This window comes from Curcuma longa, chromosome 10 (assembly GCF_044706935.1).
Source record: "Curcuma longa cultivar G26 ecotype Majalengka, Jawa Barat chromosome 10, ITB_CL_G26_1.1, whole genome shotgun sequence".
Taxonomy (NCBI): domain Eukaryota; kingdom Viridiplantae; phylum Streptophyta; class Magnoliopsida; order Zingiberales; family Zingiberaceae; genus Curcuma; species Curcuma longa.
In genome coordinates this window covers 6,553,088-6,575,316 of record NC_133870.1, presented here as the reverse complement: position 1 = coordinate 6,575,316, position 22,229 = coordinate 6,553,088, and the positions used below count along the sequence as shown (strand labels likewise).

The following is a 22,229-nucleotide window of genomic DNA, read 5'->3' as shown; positions in this document are numbered from 1 at the left end:
TATCTTTGTGCTTTAATTAAGTTTCTGTTTCCATTCATTTTGAAAATAAACCACAAAGAGAAAGAATCCATACAGTGATAATACTCACCTTAGGTGTTGTTTTCCACACCTCTGAAACACAACTGATTTACTTGATGTATTCATCAGAAGGGCCACACTTCTAAAACACAACTGATTTCTAAAGCAATTGATGCATCTGTTAAAGTTGCAAAAGGATTACTGAAATTTGATGATGTTCTTGGGAGACTTAAGGTTATAATCATGGCTGGTTATGCATAGTGTAATATCATCTTCTATTATTTGAAGCTTTCCTTCAAAAATGTAAGTATATTTATCTATTTCCACTTTATATTATTATGGTAAATTAATTTTTTGTCCATTTTTGAACAGGGTAACTTATAGTCTTGAAAAGAACACCATATGCACTATCAATTTCAGAGGTAATATATATCTTTTTTATGTTGATTAAGCAAAAACATTCAATTTGTTGACTTTTTTTGAGTGTCTATCAGATCCACATTCAACAGTGAGCAGATATTGCTACGAAGAATTGGTTGCCGATCAAACTTTTCTTCCACTCTTGTCGCCGAACCTACAAGCATTGTAGCTTCTGGTGAAATATATAAACAGAGACTATATATCTAAATGCATCTACAACTTCCTCAAGTTCTCCCCTCTCCTCTTGATAAATGGTTTGTCTCGGTACTAATTTGAATAAATCTATAAGAATTTCCAACAATGTATTTGATCTCACAAGCTCGTATATTTTGTTCAATGTTTGTGTTGTTTAACATTCATCTTGTGGTGCTCATTGAGATGATACATTTATATATTTTTTCTTGATTACTTGTACTTTACTCACATTCATTGGCTGTTCAATTGCTATGGAATTTTTGCCCATTGACTTCTTTATTTGTGTCTCATATTTGTACAATTGTCAAATACAATCAGTGAAGCTTCAATGGTAGTGGTAGAGTTCTTCCACTTTATTCTCACAAGTATGATGGAACAAGTTAAAGAGTTACAAAGAATCAAAGCAACATATCAAGGACGCAAATCACTCAACAGAAATATCAGTTGTCGCTTATAATTTTTAAATTCATTTCATTTCACCTTTAAAACAGAGAATTAAGATTAATGTATCCTTTAACGCATTTTTCTGAACAGTTTCCCTTTACCGCAAAAAAGAAATTAATTGAGAATTTCTTTTCAATCAAAGCACAGCATTTATTGGCGTTCTCTTGCTACGTATCCATTAATTCTGGAAATGCTTATTAACTAAATGTAAAAGAACTGATACATGCTACAACAAACCATCAACCAAACTAAACTAAAATTAATTTGGCTTAAAAAATACAATTGCATCAATGAAGTTTAACTCACAGACTGAAGTTGCTTCAGATAAGTAGATTACATTGCTGATCATGGCATCAAAAGATTGCAGATTGAAAAGCCATGCATCAAATTATGGAAAGCTAGAAAAGAAGTATGAAACCAAAATGACAGCATGATTCAACTCCACCTCCTCCTTGCAGCTATGGGATTTCCTTTCTGGCAAGCAGCACTTCTGTTGCTCTTTGAATCTTCACTAGATTTTGCAAGCTTCCTCTGTTTAAATGCGGTAGCTGGTTCAGATCTCTGAAGCCTCCGGTTCTCTTTAAGAGGACTAATAGATCGTTGTGATCGAGGGCTATCTGTTAAGGAAATAGAATGTTCTGATGAAGGCTGTTCTATACTGTCTACTGTTCTGCTGCAATGCTGCTGAGACTCATCCTTGCCCACTGGAAATCGCAGAGGGTATCCTTTGCTGGCCACAGGAGAGTCAGGATCAGAGGATGATGGACTGGTGCTACTCATGTCAAAACAAATATTTGCTGCCATGACCGGAAGTCGTGAACTTTCAGAGTATGAAGCACTAGAGGAATCAGATTCCAAAGTAGTAGAAGAACGTCTTCGGAGCCTCGTAAGTTCAACAACCTACATCAGTTTTTTGTTATCTCATTAGCTAAGCCAACAGGAAGTATGAATGCTCATAAATTTCAAAAGGAATGAACGTCATGGACCTGCTTCTCCAGAACAGCCATATCCTTCTTCAATTTGGAGATGACCATATTCTTCCTTCGTATGATTTCTTCTAATTCCGTTATTCTCTATTGCAAGAAATAAGTAAGTAAACTTTACTAAAACTTGCCTAGCTCTATGAATGGGCATGATTCACCTTAGAGTCAGCAGCCTTAATTGCATTGCTAGCAGAAGTTAATTCCTTAATCATCACATCCTTCTCTTCACACTCCTTGCGAAGGTTGTAAAACTCTTGCTCTGATGCTAGTGTGCTTAGCTGAAAGCGACATGCAGAAGCTAATCAAACCTACTTGTATCTCATTCCATAAGAAATTTAAGACTAACATGCATAGTGGAAAGGGGTTCAAATGGGCAGTATTATTTAGGGGGTTTGAGTTATCAATAATATGGAATTGGGAGCACTGAGTCGGGATGATAAAATTTTTTCCTGAATTTTCATTCCTACAGAGATGGTGTGGCCTGTGACTATGAGGTGGAACTGATGGCAATAGACCATGATGAGACATATAGGATATGTAAGTTAACATGTTTAGCAATAGGAGTATATCATTCTTATTCCTAAATATTAAGCAAAAAAAAAAAAAACAACAATTAGACATCAGTTAAAATTGAACAATTGGGATTCACCTGCAAGTCCACAGATGATGCAACACTCCAATTGAAATCAGACAAGTCAGACATCCGGCGTTCTTCTTGCTCCACTATAACTGTGTTAGTTATGTTGAAGATGTCCTCTCCTACTTCAGTTATATCCTGCAGAACGAAACCATGTGCTACTACTGAGCAACAAAATAGCTAACAGAACGAGTTGATTACTTCAGCTTTTAGTTAGGCATTTACTTTTCTAGCATGTACCTCAGTCGATGTATCCTTGCAAAGTGGCACAATTCCATTCTCATTATTTAGTTCTTGCAGCGGTTTCCTAGAACAACAAAACTTAGATGCATCATGAGCTAGCTTGGAGACAACAATTCCAGAGTTATTTTTGACTGCTTGATCTGGAAAAAAAGTCATCTGCTCGCATAAATCATCGAGCTTCTGCTGCATACTTAGGAGCACCTCATCCTGGTCCAACAAGTAACTTATGATTCATCCACTTTCCAAAAATTCAACAATCAAATAAACATTACAGAAGTCAATAATTTCTGATGCATCTAAAATTTGATCGATTAAGAATGAAACATCTTCTGATAACATCTCGATAAAATTGATGAGAGTCACTGTAAAAACCCACACCAGTTGAGTTCATTCATACAACTTCAAATGAAAAATCAGGTATGTGCTAGCTCTTAGTGAAGTGACAGACATGTTCATCATAGCAACTGTCAGATGGAAACCCTTTTCACTCAGTAAGTGCAGTTTTGTATCAAAGGTGAGGTCTTGAACAAAGATTGTATACGGAAAACTAATAAAATGGTCATGTAAAAGGGAACAGGACGATGCATTCTATGCAAGTCTATATATTGTTTATGACTATCATCCTTACATCAACATGGAACCGTCAAAATCTTTCTGTGTTCCACAAACCTGAAAAAACAACTTCCAGAACAAAACCTAAGGAACCTTGTTTAACACAAATCAAACTAACATACTGAAGAATAAACCTAAATAGCATGTTTCAAATAAGGGGAAACGAATATCAAATGTATCACTGACCCTTATCTGTACTGATCTCTGCAACTGTGCAATCCTCCGTGACCTATTCGAGGCGGCGGCCACTACAGCGACGAGGAGGACCCGCTGGAGGGGGCTAAAGAGCTCCCAAGCCACTGCTTCCTCGCGACCGGCCAACCCGCCTCCGATCGCGGCGGCCGATGTGGCTTCCTCGGCGCCGACGAGGCGGCCCTGCAGCGAGAACCACGCGACCGTCCGCGGCACCGGAGGGGACGGCACGGCGAAGAAGCTGCTAGAGAGGCGCCGAGCGTAGGGAGTGGAGATGCACGGCATCGAGACGCGGACCGGCGTCGTCTCGCTCCAGTAGGCGGCGGCGTCGCCCTCCATTTCGGTCAGCGAGGAAGGGGGCGCGTCGCTTCGCCGACAAATTTCAAATTTCTGCCTCACGGCGAGGGCGTGACTGTAAAAAAGGAGACGTTTTGGAACTTTCCGAAATAAATAAATAAATAAAATCTACTCCGCCCAACGGACACCATTGTCGGCCCCACAAATCTTCTTCGCATGGGCTAACTCGGTACGTTAGCGGGCGCGTCTCCAGCGAGTGCGAGAAGTCTTCAGGAACAGGAGTACTAGCCGTTCCCAACTCGCAGATCGAAATAGAAGTAATGATTTAGAAGGCATTTGAAGTTTCCTTCTATTCATTTCTTGAATTGTTCGTAATTGCCATAAATTGTTTCAGAAATTTCTCCAAATCTTTCAGAAATGAACAATCTTTTCTCTCACGCCGCTAGAAATCTTTCACATTCTCACAGAAATTAAACAGAAAGAGGAAGCAAATAGCAATTCGTCGAGGTTACTGCAGGCAGAATGCGAAGAAGGAGAGGACGGAGGCGCCGATGGCGGCTCCGACGGCTGGGGCGACGGCGAAGGAGGCGCTGGCGGCGGGGCCGGGCGCCGGGGCCTCGGCCGCGAGGGCGGTGGTGGCCGCGGCGGCGACGGCGACGACTCCAAGGGCGGCGCAGGCGATCTTCCTCATCTCCATCGCTGAAAGCGAACTCGAAGGAAAGATCGAAACTTGGGACGATTTCCTCTTCGCTCTTGCAGGCCTGAGGAGGGACGGAGGGGAAAGGAGCCAACTTTATAGGCATCGAAGGAGGAAGAACGTGTGGATCCACGCCATGGTCGGTTGTTTGGTTGGTTCTGCAGCTCCGCATTGCGCGTGGAAAGCGGCGATCTAACAACCTTTGTTTGGTCCATTCTTCTTCTCGGATCGATTCATCTGTCGCCTTGCTCCAGAAGTTCATCGGAGTTGTTGATCTTTGACCAGAGAACTAAGAACCCTAATATAACTGTCAAATTCAACTTCTATCATTTTTAACGATTAAATAGGTACTTTTAGGGTTTACGTGAATTTTGCTCGCGTTTCAGTTTCCAACGGTCTAATTTTTATTAAAAATTTAATATTTCATCAATTCGACCGTTGCCTTCAACTCCACCCCCTAAATATTCTGCCTGCCACCCTCAACTCTTCATTTGACCCTTTCCATCTTCTTCTCCCATCTCTCGCTCTCATCTCCGAACTTGCCGAAATCATCAGGCTTTCCGTTCTCAATCTCTGACTTTCCAGTTTCAACGCCGATCTGTGGTTGTTTCCTTATGGACCAGCAGAGTGGCCATGTTGTCGACATCCCCACTGACGGTATCTCCGGCGAAGAGTCGCACCGGCAAGCCAACTCCGGTGAACTAACGCTGCAGTACCATCCCTTGAGCCAGATCGCAGAGAGCCCCGGCCATCTCCTCCTCCTCAAGCTCTGGCAGCGCGAGGAGGACCTCCACGGTCGCCGCGCCGCGGCCCTCGAGGCCCGCATGGACGCCGCCAAGCGCGCCGTCTTCCGCCTTTCCTGCCTATTCCTCGCCTTCCACGGCCTCTCCTTCGCGCTCCTCTTCAACGCCTCCGTCGCCGGTGCCTCCTGCCGCGGCTGGTGGCTCCCCTCCAGCCTCTCCCTGACCTCCTCGCTGGCGGTGGCCGGCGCGGTGCAGGCCGCCGTGCGCGCCTACTGGCGGATATCGCGGCGGCTGCAGAGGGAGCGCGAGGACGGGCGGGCGCTCGCGCGGTGCGTGCAGGAGCTGCGGATGAAGGGCGCGGACTTCGACCTCTCCAAGGAGCCACAAAAGAGCTCCAAGCGGATGAAGAGCTCGAGCGTGGAGGTCAAGTGGCGGCCGCTCGCTTGGTGCTCGCGCAACCTCGTCACCATTTGCCTCCTTTTCGTCGCCGGAATCCTCTTCCCTGCCTTCCGATTCGTACTCTGCGGTTGATGCTACACCAAAAAGCTCTTCCTTTTGCTCGCGACTACGACCATGTTTCTGCTACTTTGGCAATTTGGATTGCCAACATGTAATCCTTCAACTGTTCTTTCTCGAATCTTTGTCCAATAAATCTGTGCTTGTTTGGGAAGAAGAACTCAATCATTCTCACAATATACAAGAATCAATATACAAGATGACCTCTTTCATGTGATCTGAAGATGAACCAACAAATCATAATATAGGATTTTACATGGATCTTCATATTACAATGCATGCTTTGACGTAAACCTAAGGAAAATCAACCCAACATGGAAACGAGATCATGCTTACAGATGAACCATCATCTACTGAAACAAGTTTGGAATCAGACTGAACAAATAAAGGTCTGAAGCCAATATTTACAACCATCACTTGCATTAGGAAAGTGTACATTTAAACATGTAACAGCATTGTCTGTGAAGATGAAGATGAAGCTTACATAGAAACCATGACTGTAACCCTGTAAAAAGAAGATGTCTGATCATTTTAATATAGAAAAATGATTTCAGGATTGAGAATAAGAGGCACTCACCAAACAATCAGTTGTGAAGTGCTAAATCTCACAAACATGGTTTTGATCATCATACGATCTTATGATTGGAATGTGGTTGACTTTTGGATGATCTATTCCTTTCAGCCTCCATAACCTCTGCAGGAACACTTCCGGCATGTCGAACAAATGGAGTTCCTTGAGATGTATCAGCTCTTCGATTCCTTCGGGAACCTTCTTTAGTTGTGCACAAGATCTGATGTACATGATCTGAAGGTTCGGCATCGCACCATCCAGGATAACATGGTTCAGGCTGTCCAACTGTTCTAAATCCAGAACCTTAAGCCTTTGAAACCCTCCTTTGTGAAAAAACAACTGGGCACCAACATATGCATGGAAAAGGATGAGCTCAAGTAGATTCGGAAGGGCTTCAAGAATTCCAAGTGAGTTCTCTGGCAATCTAGACCACCTTAGCCTCAAGCTGACGAGGGAGTTTAACGAGCTGATCCAATTCGGTAAACTCTTCAAGGGCCCTCTAAAATACAAACGTTCGAGGAAAGGTGGAGGGGACTCCAAAGCTTCCAGATGGAGAAATTCACCCATGTGTGAAGATGATGCTGAAAATGATTTTAGTTGTTTCAGTTTCTCCAATGAAGAACAAACATTTGATCCATCCTCTCTTCTTAGTTTCACAATGGCCAACCTCTTTAGCTGTGTTAGGTTTCCTAGCTCTTCAATTATGCCACCATCTTGATTCACCTCCAAGTATGCAAGCTTCTGTAGTTCTCTAAATGCACTAATCCCTTTCGGCAACTTCATACCGACTACATGATACAAAGGTGGCTCATCATCAGTGTAGTAGCGGTAAGCGAGAAGATGCCGCAATCTTTGAAGATTCAGGATGGTCTTTGGCAATTCAGTGACATAGGTATCTTTTAGATCTAAGGTTTCTAGGTTCTTGAGCTTTCCCAAAGATTTTGGGAGCTTCTTTATCCTTGTGTGCCTGAAGCTCAAGTACCTCAAATGAGGAAGGTTCCCAAACTCAAATGGACAGCTTTCGATTGGTGCTCCACGCAAATCCAGAATCTTCAACAGCTTGAGTCTACTGAAGAGGTTGGCCTGGGATTGGGAAGAAATAGCAGAAGCATTTTGCCCAAACACAAAAAAGGCACGCAGATGGGACAAGTCTGTACTCTGCAGTAAAGGCTCACTGATGTTGTGTGTCGATAGACGTCGAATTTTCTCTTGAATTTGACTTCCCTGCCTGATGAGCGAGGTGCTGAAATTCTCCTCCTTTGACTTGATGACGATGAGCTCACGGAAAAGATCATGCACTCGGCAACTTGTCACTTTTCCGTAGTCATAATGCTCTGCAACTTCGACCATGTTTCGATCAATGAGGTCATCGATATACTCTGCTGCCACTCTCTCCATGCTCTCACTGTCATCGCTTTCTATGAATCCTTCAGCCATCCACAGCCGAATCAGAGTGATGCTACTGACTGAGCTCTCCTTCGGGAAGACGCTGAAGTACAAGAAGCATGATTTGAGGTGGTGAGGCAAATCATTATAGCTCAGCTGGAGAATTCCCATGATAGTTTCGAGCTTCGGATTGTTAGCCAACTCAGCGTGAAGATTATCATGCAACGTCGTCCATTCCAACACGCTGTTCTTCTTGGACAGGAGACCAGCCAGCGTCACGATTGCCAGGGGCAACCCTTGGCACACTCTCACTATTTCTTGAGAAATAGCATGCAACTCCGGAGGGCAGGCTGCGCCAGGGAGGGATCTGAAGGCCTTTTTGCAGAACAGTGACCAAGCAGCTGCCGGAGGTAGAGGTTCTAGTTGATAGACATGGCCACAAGCTTCTTGGCAGTTGAGACCCACATCCCCAATCCTTGTGGTGACGAGAACTCGACTGCCACAATGATCATCTGGGAGTGCCAACTTGAAGCAATTCCATGCATGGATATGCCATATGTCATCGAAGACAATTATGTACCTCTTGTGCTCTAGGAAACGCCGCAGTAGAGGAATTAACTGAATGACCTCCATGGTTTCGATCCGAGCAGGAAGTGTCTCGTGGATTTCATCGTGGAGTTGACTTATGATGCTCCTAAGAATCACCTCCTCTGTGTATGACTGGGTGACAGTAATCCACGCATGGCTAGTAAAAAAGGCTTTGACTCTTTCATCATCATAGACTTTCCTAACAAGAGTCGTCTTGCCCAAACCACCCATGCCCACCACTGAGATTGCCTGCAGATTTGATTTTCCTTCCACTAGCCATCTGATGATCTGTTCTCTAGGTTCGCTGATGCCCACCAGTTCAGCTTCATCCATGAAAAGAGCTGCTACATGTCGATCATGCAATATGTTTCTGGAAGCAGTGGAGTTTGTTGGGCTAAATTTGTACATCTTTCTTCTGTCTGAGATGCCGCGAACCCGCGACTTGATCTCCTGTATTTCAGTAGCCATCCTGTGCCAGGAACGCCAATGCTTGAGGTTGTGCAGACATCTACTCAGCATGCCAAAGCATCGATCTCCTTGTGGTTGACCAAAGTGAAGCGTGTAGTCTTCTAGGTGATCTTCAATGTCATATGCTATTTCTCTTAGTTGTCTCATCCATGCCTTTGTGCCATCTTTGTCTTCACCAGCATCGGCTTCTCTGATAAATTCTGTAATACACTCGAGTTCATCTCTGATATCTTTGATAGCAGGCCTAAGCCCTACGAGCAACTGTTCTTCTTGTACAATCCAATAGTTCAACTTCTGAAGAACAAATTGTAGAGCAGTTTCAGCCATTTTTCCCTTCTCTTTGGTCGAGTTGCAAAATTCTGCATGTACTTGATACAGTTGAAATACAAACAAAAGAAAGTTCAGACAGCTAAATAAAATGCAAAATTCTGTAAGGTTGCTGCATGCTACTGCTGAAAATGAAAAACAATAGAATCTATATATGTTGTTCGTATGCACAACTGAAGAAACAAAAGAAATAGAAATAACTTATTCTGTTTAGAAGAAAAAGATGAGGTTTAGACTTTCTACATGATTACTCTTTTTGCATCAGGCAGTGCCACTCTCCACCATATACTGCAAGCCAAGATAGCATCAGATTGAAGCACAGCTTGAGATCTTTAACTGCAATGCTACTAGATCTTTTTCCTTGTATACACTCACGAACTCATGCAATGAATTAGAGCAACTTCTTCAGAAATCTGCCTATTTAGTCTCTTCATTTTTTATCTTTTTTTTTTGGATAAGATGTGTCATCAGTTTAACTCTGATTGGGTGTTTGACTGTGAGAAGCAGCTCTTTTTGTTATCTTCTACTTAAGCACAGACCCTTTGCTCAGTGTTGATGTTTTGTGACATCATTGCATATCAAGTCGAGCAGACAAAAATCTTCCAAACACTCATATGTTAATTCATCCATCGTTTACTTTGATATTTTAAATTGACTGCTGCTCAAAAAGATCATCAAAGGAAAAACTAAGTTGAGTATCAAGACCTTATACATCAAATTAAGCTGCCATATCGTTTTCAGAATGAGATCTTTCCCTCAAAGTCAATTGAAATGAACAGACCAGCATTGATCAGAACTGTGCTGGATCCTACATAGCAAGGCAAACAGGCTCATGTCACTTGACAATGAACAGCCAGTTCATTCACCATTGGTTGCTTGAATATATATAACTGTAAACTGAGTCACTGTGATAAGATCATGATGCAAAAAAAGTCAAGTTACTTGTAAAAGACAGTCCACCAAGCTTTTTCAAAGAAGCTTCCTTGATTAACAATGTTAGGATGAGGCCAACTATGACATCATTGAGCTTCAACAAGAGAGCTTAAAGAGATTAAAGATTAGTTTGCTTCTTGGAACTTTCTTGCATTTATATATATCTTGGTCAATGTTGAGACAAAAGCATTCACCAATCATAAAAACATCACAGTAACTTAAAGATTAAAGATTAGTTTTCAGTTGTAGGAAAGTAAATTCTGGATAAGCTCTTGGCTTCTGAAACACATCCTTTTCAGTAACTGCAGGTGAAGCATCAACAATCGGAGTAGAGGAGAAACCAAAGCCAATTGAAGGGCTCTAAAGTATTTTTGATGAAGCATCAAAAGTTCAACAACTTGAGGTGAAGCACCATGGATCCAAGTAGAGGATTCAAGGGTTCTAAAGTATTTTGGATGAAGCATTAAATGCTTGCAACTTCTTTTACAAGCACAAAAATATCCTGTAAGTACAAACTTCGTGATATCTATATATATATATATATATATATATATATATATATATATATATATATATATATATATATGTATGTCATTTAGTTTGAACTTCAAAATGACTAGTAAGTTATAGAGTGCTATGTTCAACATGATCGTCGACTATTGGATAGATAAGAACCTTTGAGAATCTCTACCAAATTGTTCATGTATAATTATGTCTTTTAACTTATTTCTTTAGTTTCTTCGAGATAAATTATTGTTTTATTATTAAAATTTATACTGATCTACATGACCAAAGCACAAGTTTGCATTTTGATCAGAAGGATATCAAAAATTTCTGAAGAAGGCATCTACAGGGAGGGGAACTAGCTAGGCAAGGAGGGCAAATGGCGGCCAGTGGCGCTCTACAATTTGCTCTCCAGAAGTTGGACTCTATATTGGTGCAAGAACAGCAGCTACTTCGAGGATTCAACACTCGCATCAAAGATATCAGGGATGAGCTCGAGAGCCTAAAGATATTCCTGAGAGGTGCCGATGCAGGAGACGACAAAGACGACATTAAAGCATGGATGAGGCAACTGAGAGACATAGCTTACGACATGGAAGATCTCCTTGAAGAATACATGCTTCACTTTGGCCAACCTCGCCGCCACCGGTTCTTGGGATTCCTGACTACAACCATTCAAAGCCTAAGGCACTCGTTCACTCGTCGCAAGATGAGCATCGCAATTCAAGACATCAAAACCCAACTGAGAAACATCTCGGAGAGAAGAAGCACGTACAAGTTCAAATCAGGCTTTAATGCCTCCCAGAAGAGAGTGCATGACAGACACCTCGCAGCTCTTTTTATGGAGGAAGCCGAATTGGTGGGCATCAGGAAACCCAAAGAGGAAATTGTCGGACGGCTAGTGAAAGGAGGAGGATCGTCGAGCCTGGCAGTGGTCTCGGTGGTGGGCATGGGCGGCTTGGGCAAGACGACCCTTGTCAGGAAAGTCTACGACGATGAACAAGTAAAAGGATGGTTCAACAGTCATGCTTGGATCACTGTCACTCCATCATTTACAGTCGAAGAGCTTCTCAGGAGCATCATAATCCAGTTCTATGAAGAAAGACACGAGAAGCTCCCAGTCAGAATTCAAACAATGGAGTGCATCCAGCTAGTAGATACACTGCGGCGGTTCCTGCAGGACAAGAGGTACATAGCCGTCTTAGATGATCTGTGGCATATAAATGCATGGGAGTGTCTCAAATATGCACTCCCTAACACTGATTGTGGTAGCAGAATCGTAGTAACAACGCGAAACAAGGATATTGGTCTCTCGTGCATTGAGTCCTGTGGCTCTCTCTATGAACTCCAACCTCTGCCTCAACCAGAAGCATGGTTCCTCTTCTGCAAGAAGGCCTTCCGATCAGTCTCCGCCGGAGTCTGCCCGCCGGAGCTGCAGGATGTCGCTGAAGATATCGTAAAGGTTTGTGGAGGATTACCTTTGGCAATCGTGACGATAGCTGGCCTCTTGTCTAAAAAAGCTCATGTTTTGGAATGGAGAAAGCTGCGCGATAATCTTCATGCGGAGTTAGCCAACAATCCTAAGCTTGAAATCATCAAACAGATACTGCTGCTGAGCTACAACGATCTGCCACACTTCCTCAAGTCATGCATCTTGTACTTCAGTATCTTCCCCAAGGAGCATGCTGTCACGCGTATAACTCTGATCAGACTGTGGATTGCTGAAGGATTCATAGAGAGTGAAAGGGGAGAGACCATGGAGAGGATCGCCGCCGATTACCTCAACGATCTCATTGACCGAAGCATGGTCCAAGTGGCAGAGCGCTATGACTACGGAAGAGTCCGAAGCTGCCGAGTGCATGATCTCATCCACGAGGTTATCCTTCTGAAATCAGAGGAAGAAAATTTCAGCACGCTGATGATCACAAGGGACACAAAGCGCCACGGCAAGATTCGACGCTCGTCTACGCACGCCGCCGGTGAGCATTTGCTACAGAGCGACTTATCTCACTTGCGTGCCTTGTTCATGTTTGGAGAAAATGTACTCTCCATGTCTTCCGTGGTGAATCGCTTAAGCAGACTGAGATTGTTGAGGATCTTGGATTTGCGCGGTGCACCGATCGAAAGCTTCCCTCTTAATTTCGGAATGCTACCACATCTGAGGTACTTGAGCTTCAGAAACACAAGGATCAGCAAATTGTCCAAGTCCTTAGGGCAGCTCAAGAACCTAGAGACCTTGGACCTGAAGGGAACTTACGTCACTGCATTGCCTAAGACCATCTTGAACCTCCAAAACCTGCGCCATCTCCTTGCTTACCACTACTACACGAGCGATCGTCCACCTTACTACCTCGCAGATGGTGTGAAGTTGCCTCACGGAATAGGCAAGTTCAGAGAACTGCAGAAGCTCACGTACCTGGAGATCAATCAAGACAGTAGAATTGTGAGGGAGCTGGGGAATCTCACGCAGCTAAAGAGGTTGGGCTTGGTGAAATTGAGAAGAGTGGACGGAGCAAGCCTCTGCAAATCGATCGAAAAGATGGAAAACTTCTCTCTCTTTCAGTGACATCTGTTGGCATGGATGAGTATCTCAATCTGCGATCTCTGACTTCTCCCCCACCGCTTCTTCAGCGACTCTACTTGAGAGGGCCACTGCAGACATTGCCGAACTGGATTTCCTCGCTGACGCACCTGGTGAGGATGAGGCTGAGGTGGTCGCGACTGACGGAGGACTCCTTCGGAGTTCTTGAAGAACTTCCAAGCCTAGTTGAGCTCACGCTGATACATGCATACGATGGCGCCAATTTACGTTGCCACAGAGGAGGGTTTCAGAAGCTCAAGATACTGGATTTAGAGCGACTGAACAACTTGAACCATGTCGTTGTGGATGGTTCCATGCCTAACCTGCAAAAGATGTACATCAGATCCTGCGTGCAGTTACAGGAGGTTCCCCAGGGAATTCAGCAGCTAGTGCTCCTCAAGGAGATTCATTTGTTCGACATGCCTGAAGAATTCATGCTGAGATTGGAAGGTGAAGATTATCCACAAGTTACTCATGTTCCGATTCGAAGATCCTACAACACCGAAAAGGGCGTTTACAAAGAGCTTTAGCACTGGATAGCTAGCAATGCAAGAACAAAAATGATCAAGGTGTCTCTTGTAGGAAGATCAACAAGTAAGTTTCATTAGATTGTTCCTCTTTCTTGAGGATTATGTTTGAATACTTGAATAAGTGTATGGTGTTGATACTGTCTTGTATAGAACAATAAGGTTGTGTGGATTACTCTTTGTATAAAGCAATATGTTTGTGTGGATTGTAGACAATGATATGTGAGATTGTAATGGATGCATTGGATAGATTGGAGGAAGAAATTGTAGAACTGTATATTTCCAATGTTGTAATATTAACGATTAGGAGGACTGAAATGAAAATTTCTGTTTAAGATAAAGTTCTTCCACAGGTTGCTACTGATCTTCCAATTCATAGTCCGCCATGGATCTCTACCAGTTTTCTTCTTTCTGGATCGATGTCGCCGGAGGCATGCTCAAACCGGTGGCTTCCACCGCGGTGGTCGCCATGGCCGTGGCGCTTTCCTTCTCGCAAAGCCTCGATCTCCAGGCCGAGATGATCTACGCCACCGCCAGGTCCTTTCTCCAGCTCTCCCTTGTCGGATTCTTCCTCCAGTTTATCTTCTCTCAGAAGACCGCGGCGTGGATTCTGCTTCCCTACTTGTTCATGGTAGGTATTCCCTTCTCGGGAGAGCGTAAAAATTAGGGCTTTTCTCAAAGATCGCTCCTTTCGGACAGGTTCTCGTCGCAGGGCACACCGCAGGGCATCGCGCGAGGTTGGTTCCCCGCGGCAAGTGGATCGCCGCAGCGTCCATCTTGGTCGGCACATGGGCGACCATGTCGCTGCCTATCGCCCTAAATATCGTGCCTTTCTCTCCCCGATACTTCGTCCCCGTCGCCGGGATGATGGTCGGCCACGCCATGGCCGTCACCGGCGTCGCGATGAAGCAGCTCCACCAAGACATCAGGACCGAGAGAAACCTGGTCGAGACCGCGCTGGCGCTCGGCGCGACGCCCCGGCAGGCCACGATTCGGCAGGCCAAGCGGGCGCTGGTGGTCGCCCTGTCGCCGGATCTCGACAGCGTCAAGACCGTCGGACTCATCACGCTACCGGGGACGATGACGGGTCTTATCATGGCCGGGGTGTCGCCGGTGGAGGCGATCCAGCTGCAGATTGTGGTCACCAACATGCTCGTCGGGGCGTGCGTGATGAGCAGCGCCTTGTCGACCTACTTGTGCTTGCTCGTGTTCTTCACCGGCGCTCACCAACTGAATCACAAAGTGTTCGCGGCAGATTAACAACCTTTTTTTTCTCGTTCGATCCTTCGCAGCGAGGTGACACAAGTCAACGGGCGGTCAGGACCGATGGGATTTTTTTCAAGTTCATCCTGGGAAAATTCAATTTTGCCACAAACCTCCTTTAGTTTCAAATCCTTGATTTTGCCCTCAAACTTGTCATTTTGTTATCAAAATGTCTCCTCTATTAGTCATGTATGTATAGAGTAAGGGGGGATCAAACCGGAGCAGAGTTGTAAAAGAGGACAATGATTCGAATCTCGATAAAGTTGAGATAATACCTCTTCTTCATGGTGGTTAATTGTAACTTCTCGATTTATCTACTCATACAGATGATCGTGAAACTGATCGTGAGGTCGTTGAGATGATGGATTCCACCTTTTATAGAAGAAAAATGAAGGGATCAAACCACTAAGTAGCTATTTTGTGAGTGCAAGTGGTTCTTGACTTGGCAACTCGGTTATCTCAGTAATTCAAATATTGCGAGTGTAAATTTGTCCTATAAAAATTGATTTAATATCCTAGAAATTGTCGTGTTTCTTATTGCATTGTGCACGACAATTGTGCCCTGAATTTTTAAATATATTTCATTGATAATAAGTTAGTTGATATATATCTTACTCATTAATCCACCGACTCCTCGACATTAACCATTAAAATAACAATACAATTATTATTATCTCATTATCTCTCTCGTACACTAACTCAATTACATATCCACTATTTCAAATACATTGCACATGAACAATTTCTATAATAATTAATTTTTATCACTAATTAAAATATATCAACTCATTAACTCACTAACACACTAATATGATATTAAATTTTATTAACAAATCCATCGGTAGACTTGACCTATTCAATAATATTTATATTATAACAATTATAATTTGTAGCTACTATAATGTGAAATGTAGCAGTTACAAAATTATAATTATTATAACATACTTGATTTGTTCACCTAATATTCACCGTGTAGGTATTATAACTATGATAACAATTATAGCTCCTAATTACTATAACGTAAACTTTTTTTATATTCATACAATTGACGAATCAATTCAGGATTCAATGAGTGTGATAGCAAATAATAATATTGAATAGTATATGTGAGCAAGGGCAGAGCTAGATATTAGTTTATCCGAGTTTTAGTCCGAGGTCTGATGGGTTTCAAAAAGAATTATCGTTTAAATTTACTATAAAAAAATAAAAAATATTTATGAGAGAGGAAGATAGCTCGGGGACTTTCGATCGGCTTGAGATTAACTTGGAGGTCATCCAATTTCGGGCTCTACCATTGCATGTGAGGACAATTATATTGACTAATTGGTGAGATATGATAAAAAATAAAAGAGGGGAGGTGATGATTAAAAAAAAACTCTTTTAATTTTTATTCAAATATTTAAAAGAATAATAAGAGAATTAATATTTTAATTTTAAATGAGATGAATATTTTAAAAGTTGAATATGTATATATTATATTTCAAATTAATCGATTAAGATGTTAGTGGCTGCATAAATATAATAGTTTTAGTTATAATAATAATAATAATAATAAAATGTCTTTTTAGCAATAACAAAACTAAAATATGCCTTTTATTTTACTTTGCATTTGATAATGGAAAAGAATTTATAAAAAATATCTTAATTTTCATGTGGCCAAGATAGTCACTATTTTTAATCTGTTTAAAATTATTTAAGTCATTAAATTTTGTATTTATTAAAAATTAAAAAATATTATTTTTTAAAAAAGTCAGTTATTTTTTAATTAAAATCTTAACAAAAAATTATTATTTTATGTAAACAAGTCATACTATCAATTTTAGAAAAAAAGTAAATCAAAATCTCATACATGGCAAATTTTGGATTAATAATATAATTTTAAAATTTCTTTTATGTATGAACCCTTCTGGTTCGACTCGATCCACCTTCTCTATAAGACCAAAACCATGGAAATAAACGCGGGTTTTCCTCCCACCTCTCACCGCCTCCAGCTACCTTGCTTCGCCCGCGTTCATCCTAACCCCTTAAACCCTAACCTATCATGAGACGATGGTCGCCGGCTATCTCCTGCGCCGGCAAGCCTGGCCCATCCGTTCTTCCTCTGTCCTCGCGCGGCGATCTCCTCTCTTCTCTCTATTGTTCTACCTCTGCCGCCGCCGCCGTTGCAGTCGCAGATGTATCTGAGACTCCTCTGGAGACGAATCATGGTTCGCATCTTATCTCCTGCCTCTCTGACATCCTCTCGGGTCGGAACTGGTTCAAAATCCAGACTTTGCAAAGGTTAGCCCCCTCTGTCACCCCGGCCGTTGTCGCCGAGCTCCTCCGGGGGCGCTTCATTGATGCTGAGTCCGCCTTCGCCTTCTTCAATTGGATTGGGAGGCGTCCTGGTTTTAGCCACACCGTAGACTCGTATGCTTCTCTGGTTTATTTGCTTCTCCGATCGAAGTCTTGTTTCAACATCGAGAAAGTTGTCATCTTTATGATCAAGTCTTGTGGTTCAGCCGAAGAAGTGCGCTCTGCGTTAGAAACCTTCAGGGATGTTAGACGAGAAGGTGGCGCTGTTGGATTCAAGCCCTCGATCCGATGCTATAAAACTCTGTTGTTGTCACTTTCTAGGTTTGGGATGGTTGAGGACATGAAAGACATTTACCGAAATATTGAAGAAGATCAAATTTTGCCTGACATTGTTACTTACAATACGATGATTAAATATTACAGCAAGGAAAAGAATCTGGCTGAAGCGTACCAACTTCTTGGTGGTTTACAGAAAGCAGGTTTAGTTCCAGATACATTTACTTGGAATTCCTTGATGTTAGGGCACTGTAGACAGAAGAATTTAGGCAGAGCTTGTTGGATTTTTCTGATGATGCCAGAGATGGGTTGCTCTAGGAATGAATTTTCTTATACCATTCTCATCCAAGGGCTTTGTCAATCTTGTAGAGTTGGTGAGTCTTTGAGCTTGTTCAGAGGCATGGGAAGTGATGCTTACCTACCCAACATCCATACGTACACAGTGATGATAGACGGTCTTTGCAAGGCTGGTGAACTTGCGTCTGCTGAAAAATTGTTCCATGCGATGTTTGATAGAGGTTTAGTTCCTAGCACTGTGACATACAATGCTCTGCTTGATGGGTACTGTAAGAGAGGGAATATTGAAGCTGCTTTTTCAGTTTTGGAGCTAATGGAATCGAAAGGATGTAAACCAGATGTTTGCACTTACTCACAGATGATTCATTGTCTTTGTATGGAGAACATGCTTGATGATGCTGAGGCACTTCTGGCTGAGGTTGTTGCAAAGGGAACTGTTGCTAATAGTTTTACTTATAGTGCTCTCATAGACAAGTATTGCAAGTGTGGGAAGACCAATGATGGTTTGAGAGTTATGGAATTCATGGAACTAAATGGTTGTAAGCCAGATGCTTGGATATTTACAATGGTGATAGATGGCCTGTGCAAGGAGAGTAGACTTGAAGATGCTGAAAAAATGCTATGTCGGATGCTTGAGAAAGGATTGGTTCCGAGTGTCGTCACTTACACTGCTTTGATTGATGGATTTTGTAAAAGAGAGAAGTTGGATGAGGCACTCAAAGTGGTGAAGAAGATGGAATCATGTGGGTGTCAACTTAATGTTTGGACTTACAATAGTCTAATTTATGGACTTTGTCAAGCGAGACATGTTCACAAGGCAATGATTTTGTTATCTAAGATGCTTGAGAGTGGGCCACCTCCCAACATGATCACATACACCAACTTAATCAATGGCCAATGCAAGGAAGGCTACATAGATGATGCTTTTAGATTACTTAACGCAATGGAGGCAAAAGGTTTGGCTGCTGATCAGCAGACATATACTATTTTGATAGATACCCTCTGCAAACATGGTAGAGTAGAAGAAGCTCATTCTCTAATTTCCTTGCTGACTGTTAAATGCATAAGACCAAACAAGATCATGTACACAGCCTTAATAGATGGTCTATGCAAGTCAGGAATGATTGATCGTGCTCATTCCTTGCTGGAGAAAATGATTTCAGATGATTGCTTGCCAGACTACTACACATATAGTGTCTTGATAGATGGATTTTGCAAAGAGAAAAAATTGGAAGAAGCCTTGTCATTGCTTGAGGGCATGTTGGATAAAGGTATAGAACCTATGGCTGTGACTTCTACAATTCTAATAGATGAGATGCTCAAAAGAGGGGAGTATAATAGAGCCGACATGATGTTGGGTCGAATGTTTACTTCTGGTTCCAAGCCAACTGCTTTCACTTACACTGCATTCATTCGAGCCTATTGCAGTGAAGGGAGAGTACAAGAGGCAGAATGTATTATGACAAAGATGAAAAATGAAGGGGTTCTTCCTGATGTGATAACGTATCATACATTGATTAATGGGTTTGGGACTATGGGGTACCTGCATCAGGCTTTTTGTACTCTAAAGCAAATGATTGATTCTGCATGCGAACCAGACTATTGGACTTATTCAGTTCTCCTCAAACATTTTTTATATTGGAAACAGAATAATGCTGCCCTTATTAGCAGTATTTCAGGATTGTGGACAGTAGTAGAAGTTGCAAGAGTTTTGGATTTATTGCAAGAGCTAGATAAATATGGTTGCACTCCTGATCTTATTACCTATGGTTCTTTTATTTCAGGGTTCTGCAAAGTTGGTCGGTTGGAAGAAGCATGCGTTCTATTCTCTCATATGGAAAAAGAAGGTTTATCTCCTACTGGAGATATCTACACTTCACTAATTAGTTGTTGCTGCAAATCAAAAATGTTCACAGAGGCATCAACTTATATAAACTCAATGATGGAAGGTGGCCATCTTCCTCAGCTGGAATCCTACCAGATTATTCTTTCTGGGCTTTGTGATGAGGAAAAATTTGAGCAGGCGAAATTGCTTTTCACTGATTTACTAGGTAAAGGATACAACAGCGATGAAATTGTATGGAAGGTTCTCATTAAAGGTATACTTGAAAAAGGTTATATGGAACTATTTAGTGAGATGCTTAACATCATGAAGGATTCCAATTGTTTACCAACTACTGAGACAAGTGATTTGATAGCAAAGTACAATGTGAAAGAAGTCAATGAGGAAACAAATATACTAGAGTCATGACCCTTCTTTGTGGGTGTCTATCATTGTAACTAATGTTTACTTGAAGAGGAAGATTATGAAGCATGATCTGCTATTGGAGTTTCCCTGCAAACATTCACGAAATGCATATTGATTGGTGGTTGCAGTAGCCTTACATGAGAATGGGTCAGTATTGTTTTTCTTCTATTTATTTATGATTCATTTGATTGGGTTTCCATCTTTAATTCTTATTGTGTCAATTTCACAACAACATATATTTCGATAGTTGCTTCCTTGAATGTTTTCAGATCCATTTGTTAATAAGTTTCCTTTTAGATTTTTTTTTTCTTTCTTTTAGATAATCAATACATGTGCAAAGCCAGGTCTCCATGAGTAGACTGAGCAACTTTCTAACTTGGTCAACATGGTTTGATATGTCATCATCATCCTATTTGGAATTGGCTACAAGGATCTTATGTTTCCATTGAACTCTATGCAAGAGATGCATGGTACAATATTTGGGGTATCAGAGTGTTCCATTAATTAAGAGATTAAAATTATATACTAAATGCTAGTTTGGAATGATTAGAATAGTGTGGGTTTTCTGCTTTTGCTATCTGATGACTTCTTTTAAGCTCCACTGATGTGCTTCGCTGATCCTACAGCCGGTCAAATGTGAACTTAACAAAGTGTTTTTCGTGAAAACAGATGCTCGGAAGGCGTACAAGTTGTGTGCATTCACTGGGGAACACAAGCAAAACCAGATCATACCACATAGACTCAGGTTTGTTGCATTTAATGTTTTAAATCAATCCAGTTATTGCTCCAAAAATGGTTAAATTGTACTTTCACATGATAATTTTCAGTCATTCTCATTTTTTCCCCCAAAATTTTCCTTGAAGATCAACAGATATTTGATATTTTTTCTTTTGCACTTGAAGTATCCTTTTTCAGATATCCGATGTGGTACTCAGGGACTCAACTCTCTCTTTGCTATGCAAGGGAATATCCTTTTCAGTAACTTGGTGCTCAATGTTTATTCCAGGCAAATGTTAGTTCTTTCCATTTTCACTTTCTCATTTTTCATTCGAAGCAACTCATTTACCTGAGATCATTGATTCGTTGCAGTTGCACTCTGGTGGCTAACAGATTATTCTGGTTTCTGATCATGAATGGGCTTTCTGGTGCAATACTTGCAAGGTAAGAACAAATCAATTGAGTTTGTTCAACCTTGAACTCGAAGGCTTTGTAATTTCTGTCCTCGTCTTGGCGGTGAAATGATGAACTCTGAAAATTTATTCCACTCGATTGCCATCTCTGTATAGCATTGCAATATGAAACTAGAATAGCCTATATGTATCCTCTTTGCTTGAGAGGCCATTTTTGAATACAATGAAAGTGCTGACCTATGGAAGAAGAAGAAGAAGAAGAAGGAGGAGGAGGAGGAAGGAGGAGGAGGCCATTTTTGAATACATGTAGAGGGAGGGTCTTAACTTGTAATAGGCTTACATCTTTATTTGTGTAATTTATCAAAACACGCCCCTTATTTTCTAGATTTACCAGAATATGCCCCTATTTTGTTACATCCACGGGCAGGAAGTCTGTTTAAGTAAAAAATGAACTATTTTAGGCATCTTTAGGATTTGATTTCAAGATCATTTGCCCCTATTTTTTTATTATTTATTTATTTTTTTGAGTTTTTAATATGTTTTTGTAAAAGATTTAATTTTCTGGGTAGATTTAAACTTGCCAGAAAATTAAACAGATCTCAGTGACCGCTAATATTGAGCCTTCGTTTGACAATTATGCAAATTCAACCTCCCTTTTCAAAGATTATACGAAAAAAGACAAACGGCGACAGCTTTTAAAAAGCAACCGCTGCCACGAAGGCGGCCGCAACTCCGGTGAAGGACACTGCGGCAGCAGGGCTCGCCCAGCTGTGCTCCTCGTCGCTCGCTTCTCCTGCCGGGCTTGGCGCGGACGCCGGTGAGGCACCCTCTGGGGTAG

At 41.9% G+C, this 22,229-nt stretch overlaps 5 protein-coding genes, 1 long non-coding RNA gene and 1 pseudogene across 6 annotated transcripts; 5 read left to right on the top strand and 2 right to left on the bottom strand.

Moving 5' to 3' along the window:
- The first annotated feature begins 4 nt into the window (after positions 1 to 4).
- LOC141836250 (uncharacterized) lies at positions 5 to 751 on the top strand. Its single transcript, XR_012602442.1, has 3 exons — positions 5 to 321; positions 391 to 440; positions 513 to 751. It is a non-coding gene; the product is annotated as an uncharacterized LOC141836250 (long non-coding RNA).
- Positions 752 to 1,452: 701 nt separating this feature from the next.
- LOC141836249 (uncharacterized) lies at positions 1,453 to 4,083 on the bottom strand. The gene is made up of 6 exons (XM_074723686.1): positions 3,739 to 4,083; positions 2,938 to 3,147; positions 2,710 to 2,835; positions 2,219 to 2,338; positions 2,064 to 2,150; positions 1,453 to 1,977 (listed from the first exon to the last, which is right to left on the bottom strand). Exons 1-6 carry the CDS (start codon positions 4,081 to 4,083, stop codon positions 1,513 to 1,515), a joined length of 1,353 nt encoding a protein of 450 aa, XP_074579787.1. The 3' UTR covers positions 1,453 to 1,512.
- A 1,269-nt stretch (positions 4,084 to 5,352) lies between these two features.
- Positions 5,353 to 6,065, top strand: LOC141835703 (uncharacterized). Its single transcript, XM_074723078.1, has one exon. The coding sequence runs from the start codon at positions 5,353 to 5,355 to the stop codon at positions 6,010 to 6,012; it is 660 nt and encodes a 219-aa protein (XP_074579179.1). The 3' UTR covers positions 6,013 to 6,065.
- Positions 6,066 to 6,595: 530 nt separating this feature from the next.
- On the bottom strand, positions 6,596 to 9,337 carry LOC141836758 (disease resistance protein RPM1-like). Its single transcript, XM_074724284.1, has one exon. The coding sequence runs from the start codon at positions 9,335 to 9,337 to the stop codon at positions 6,596 to 6,598; it is 2,742 nt and encodes a 913-aa protein (XP_074580385.1).
- Positions 9,338 to 10,746: 1,409 nt separating this feature from the next.
- Positions 10,747 to 14,186, top strand: LOC141836086 (disease resistance protein RPM1-like; annotated as a pseudogene).
- An 81-nt stretch (positions 14,187 to 14,267) lies between these two features.
- On the top strand, positions 14,268 to 15,378 carry LOC141836085 (UPF0014 membrane protein STAR2-like). Its single transcript, XM_074723494.1, has 2 exons — positions 14,268 to 14,513; positions 14,582 to 15,378. Exons 1-2 carry the CDS (start codon positions 14,268 to 14,270, stop codon positions 15,140 to 15,142), a joined length of 807 nt encoding a protein of 268 aa, XP_074579595.1. The 3' UTR covers positions 15,143 to 15,378.
- Positions 15,379 to 17,186: 1,808 nt separating this feature from the next.
- Positions 17,187 to 21,006, top strand: LOC141836398 (uncharacterized). The gene is made up of 2 exons (XM_074723883.1): positions 17,187 to 20,408; positions 20,931 to 21,006. The coding sequence occupies exon 1, from the start codon at positions 17,187 to 17,189 to the stop codon at positions 20,262 to 20,264; it is 3,078 nt and encodes a 1,025-aa protein (XP_074579984.1). The 3' UTR covers positions 20,265 to 20,408; positions 20,931 to 21,006.
- The last annotated feature ends 1,223 nt before the right edge of the window (positions 21,007 to 22,229 follow it).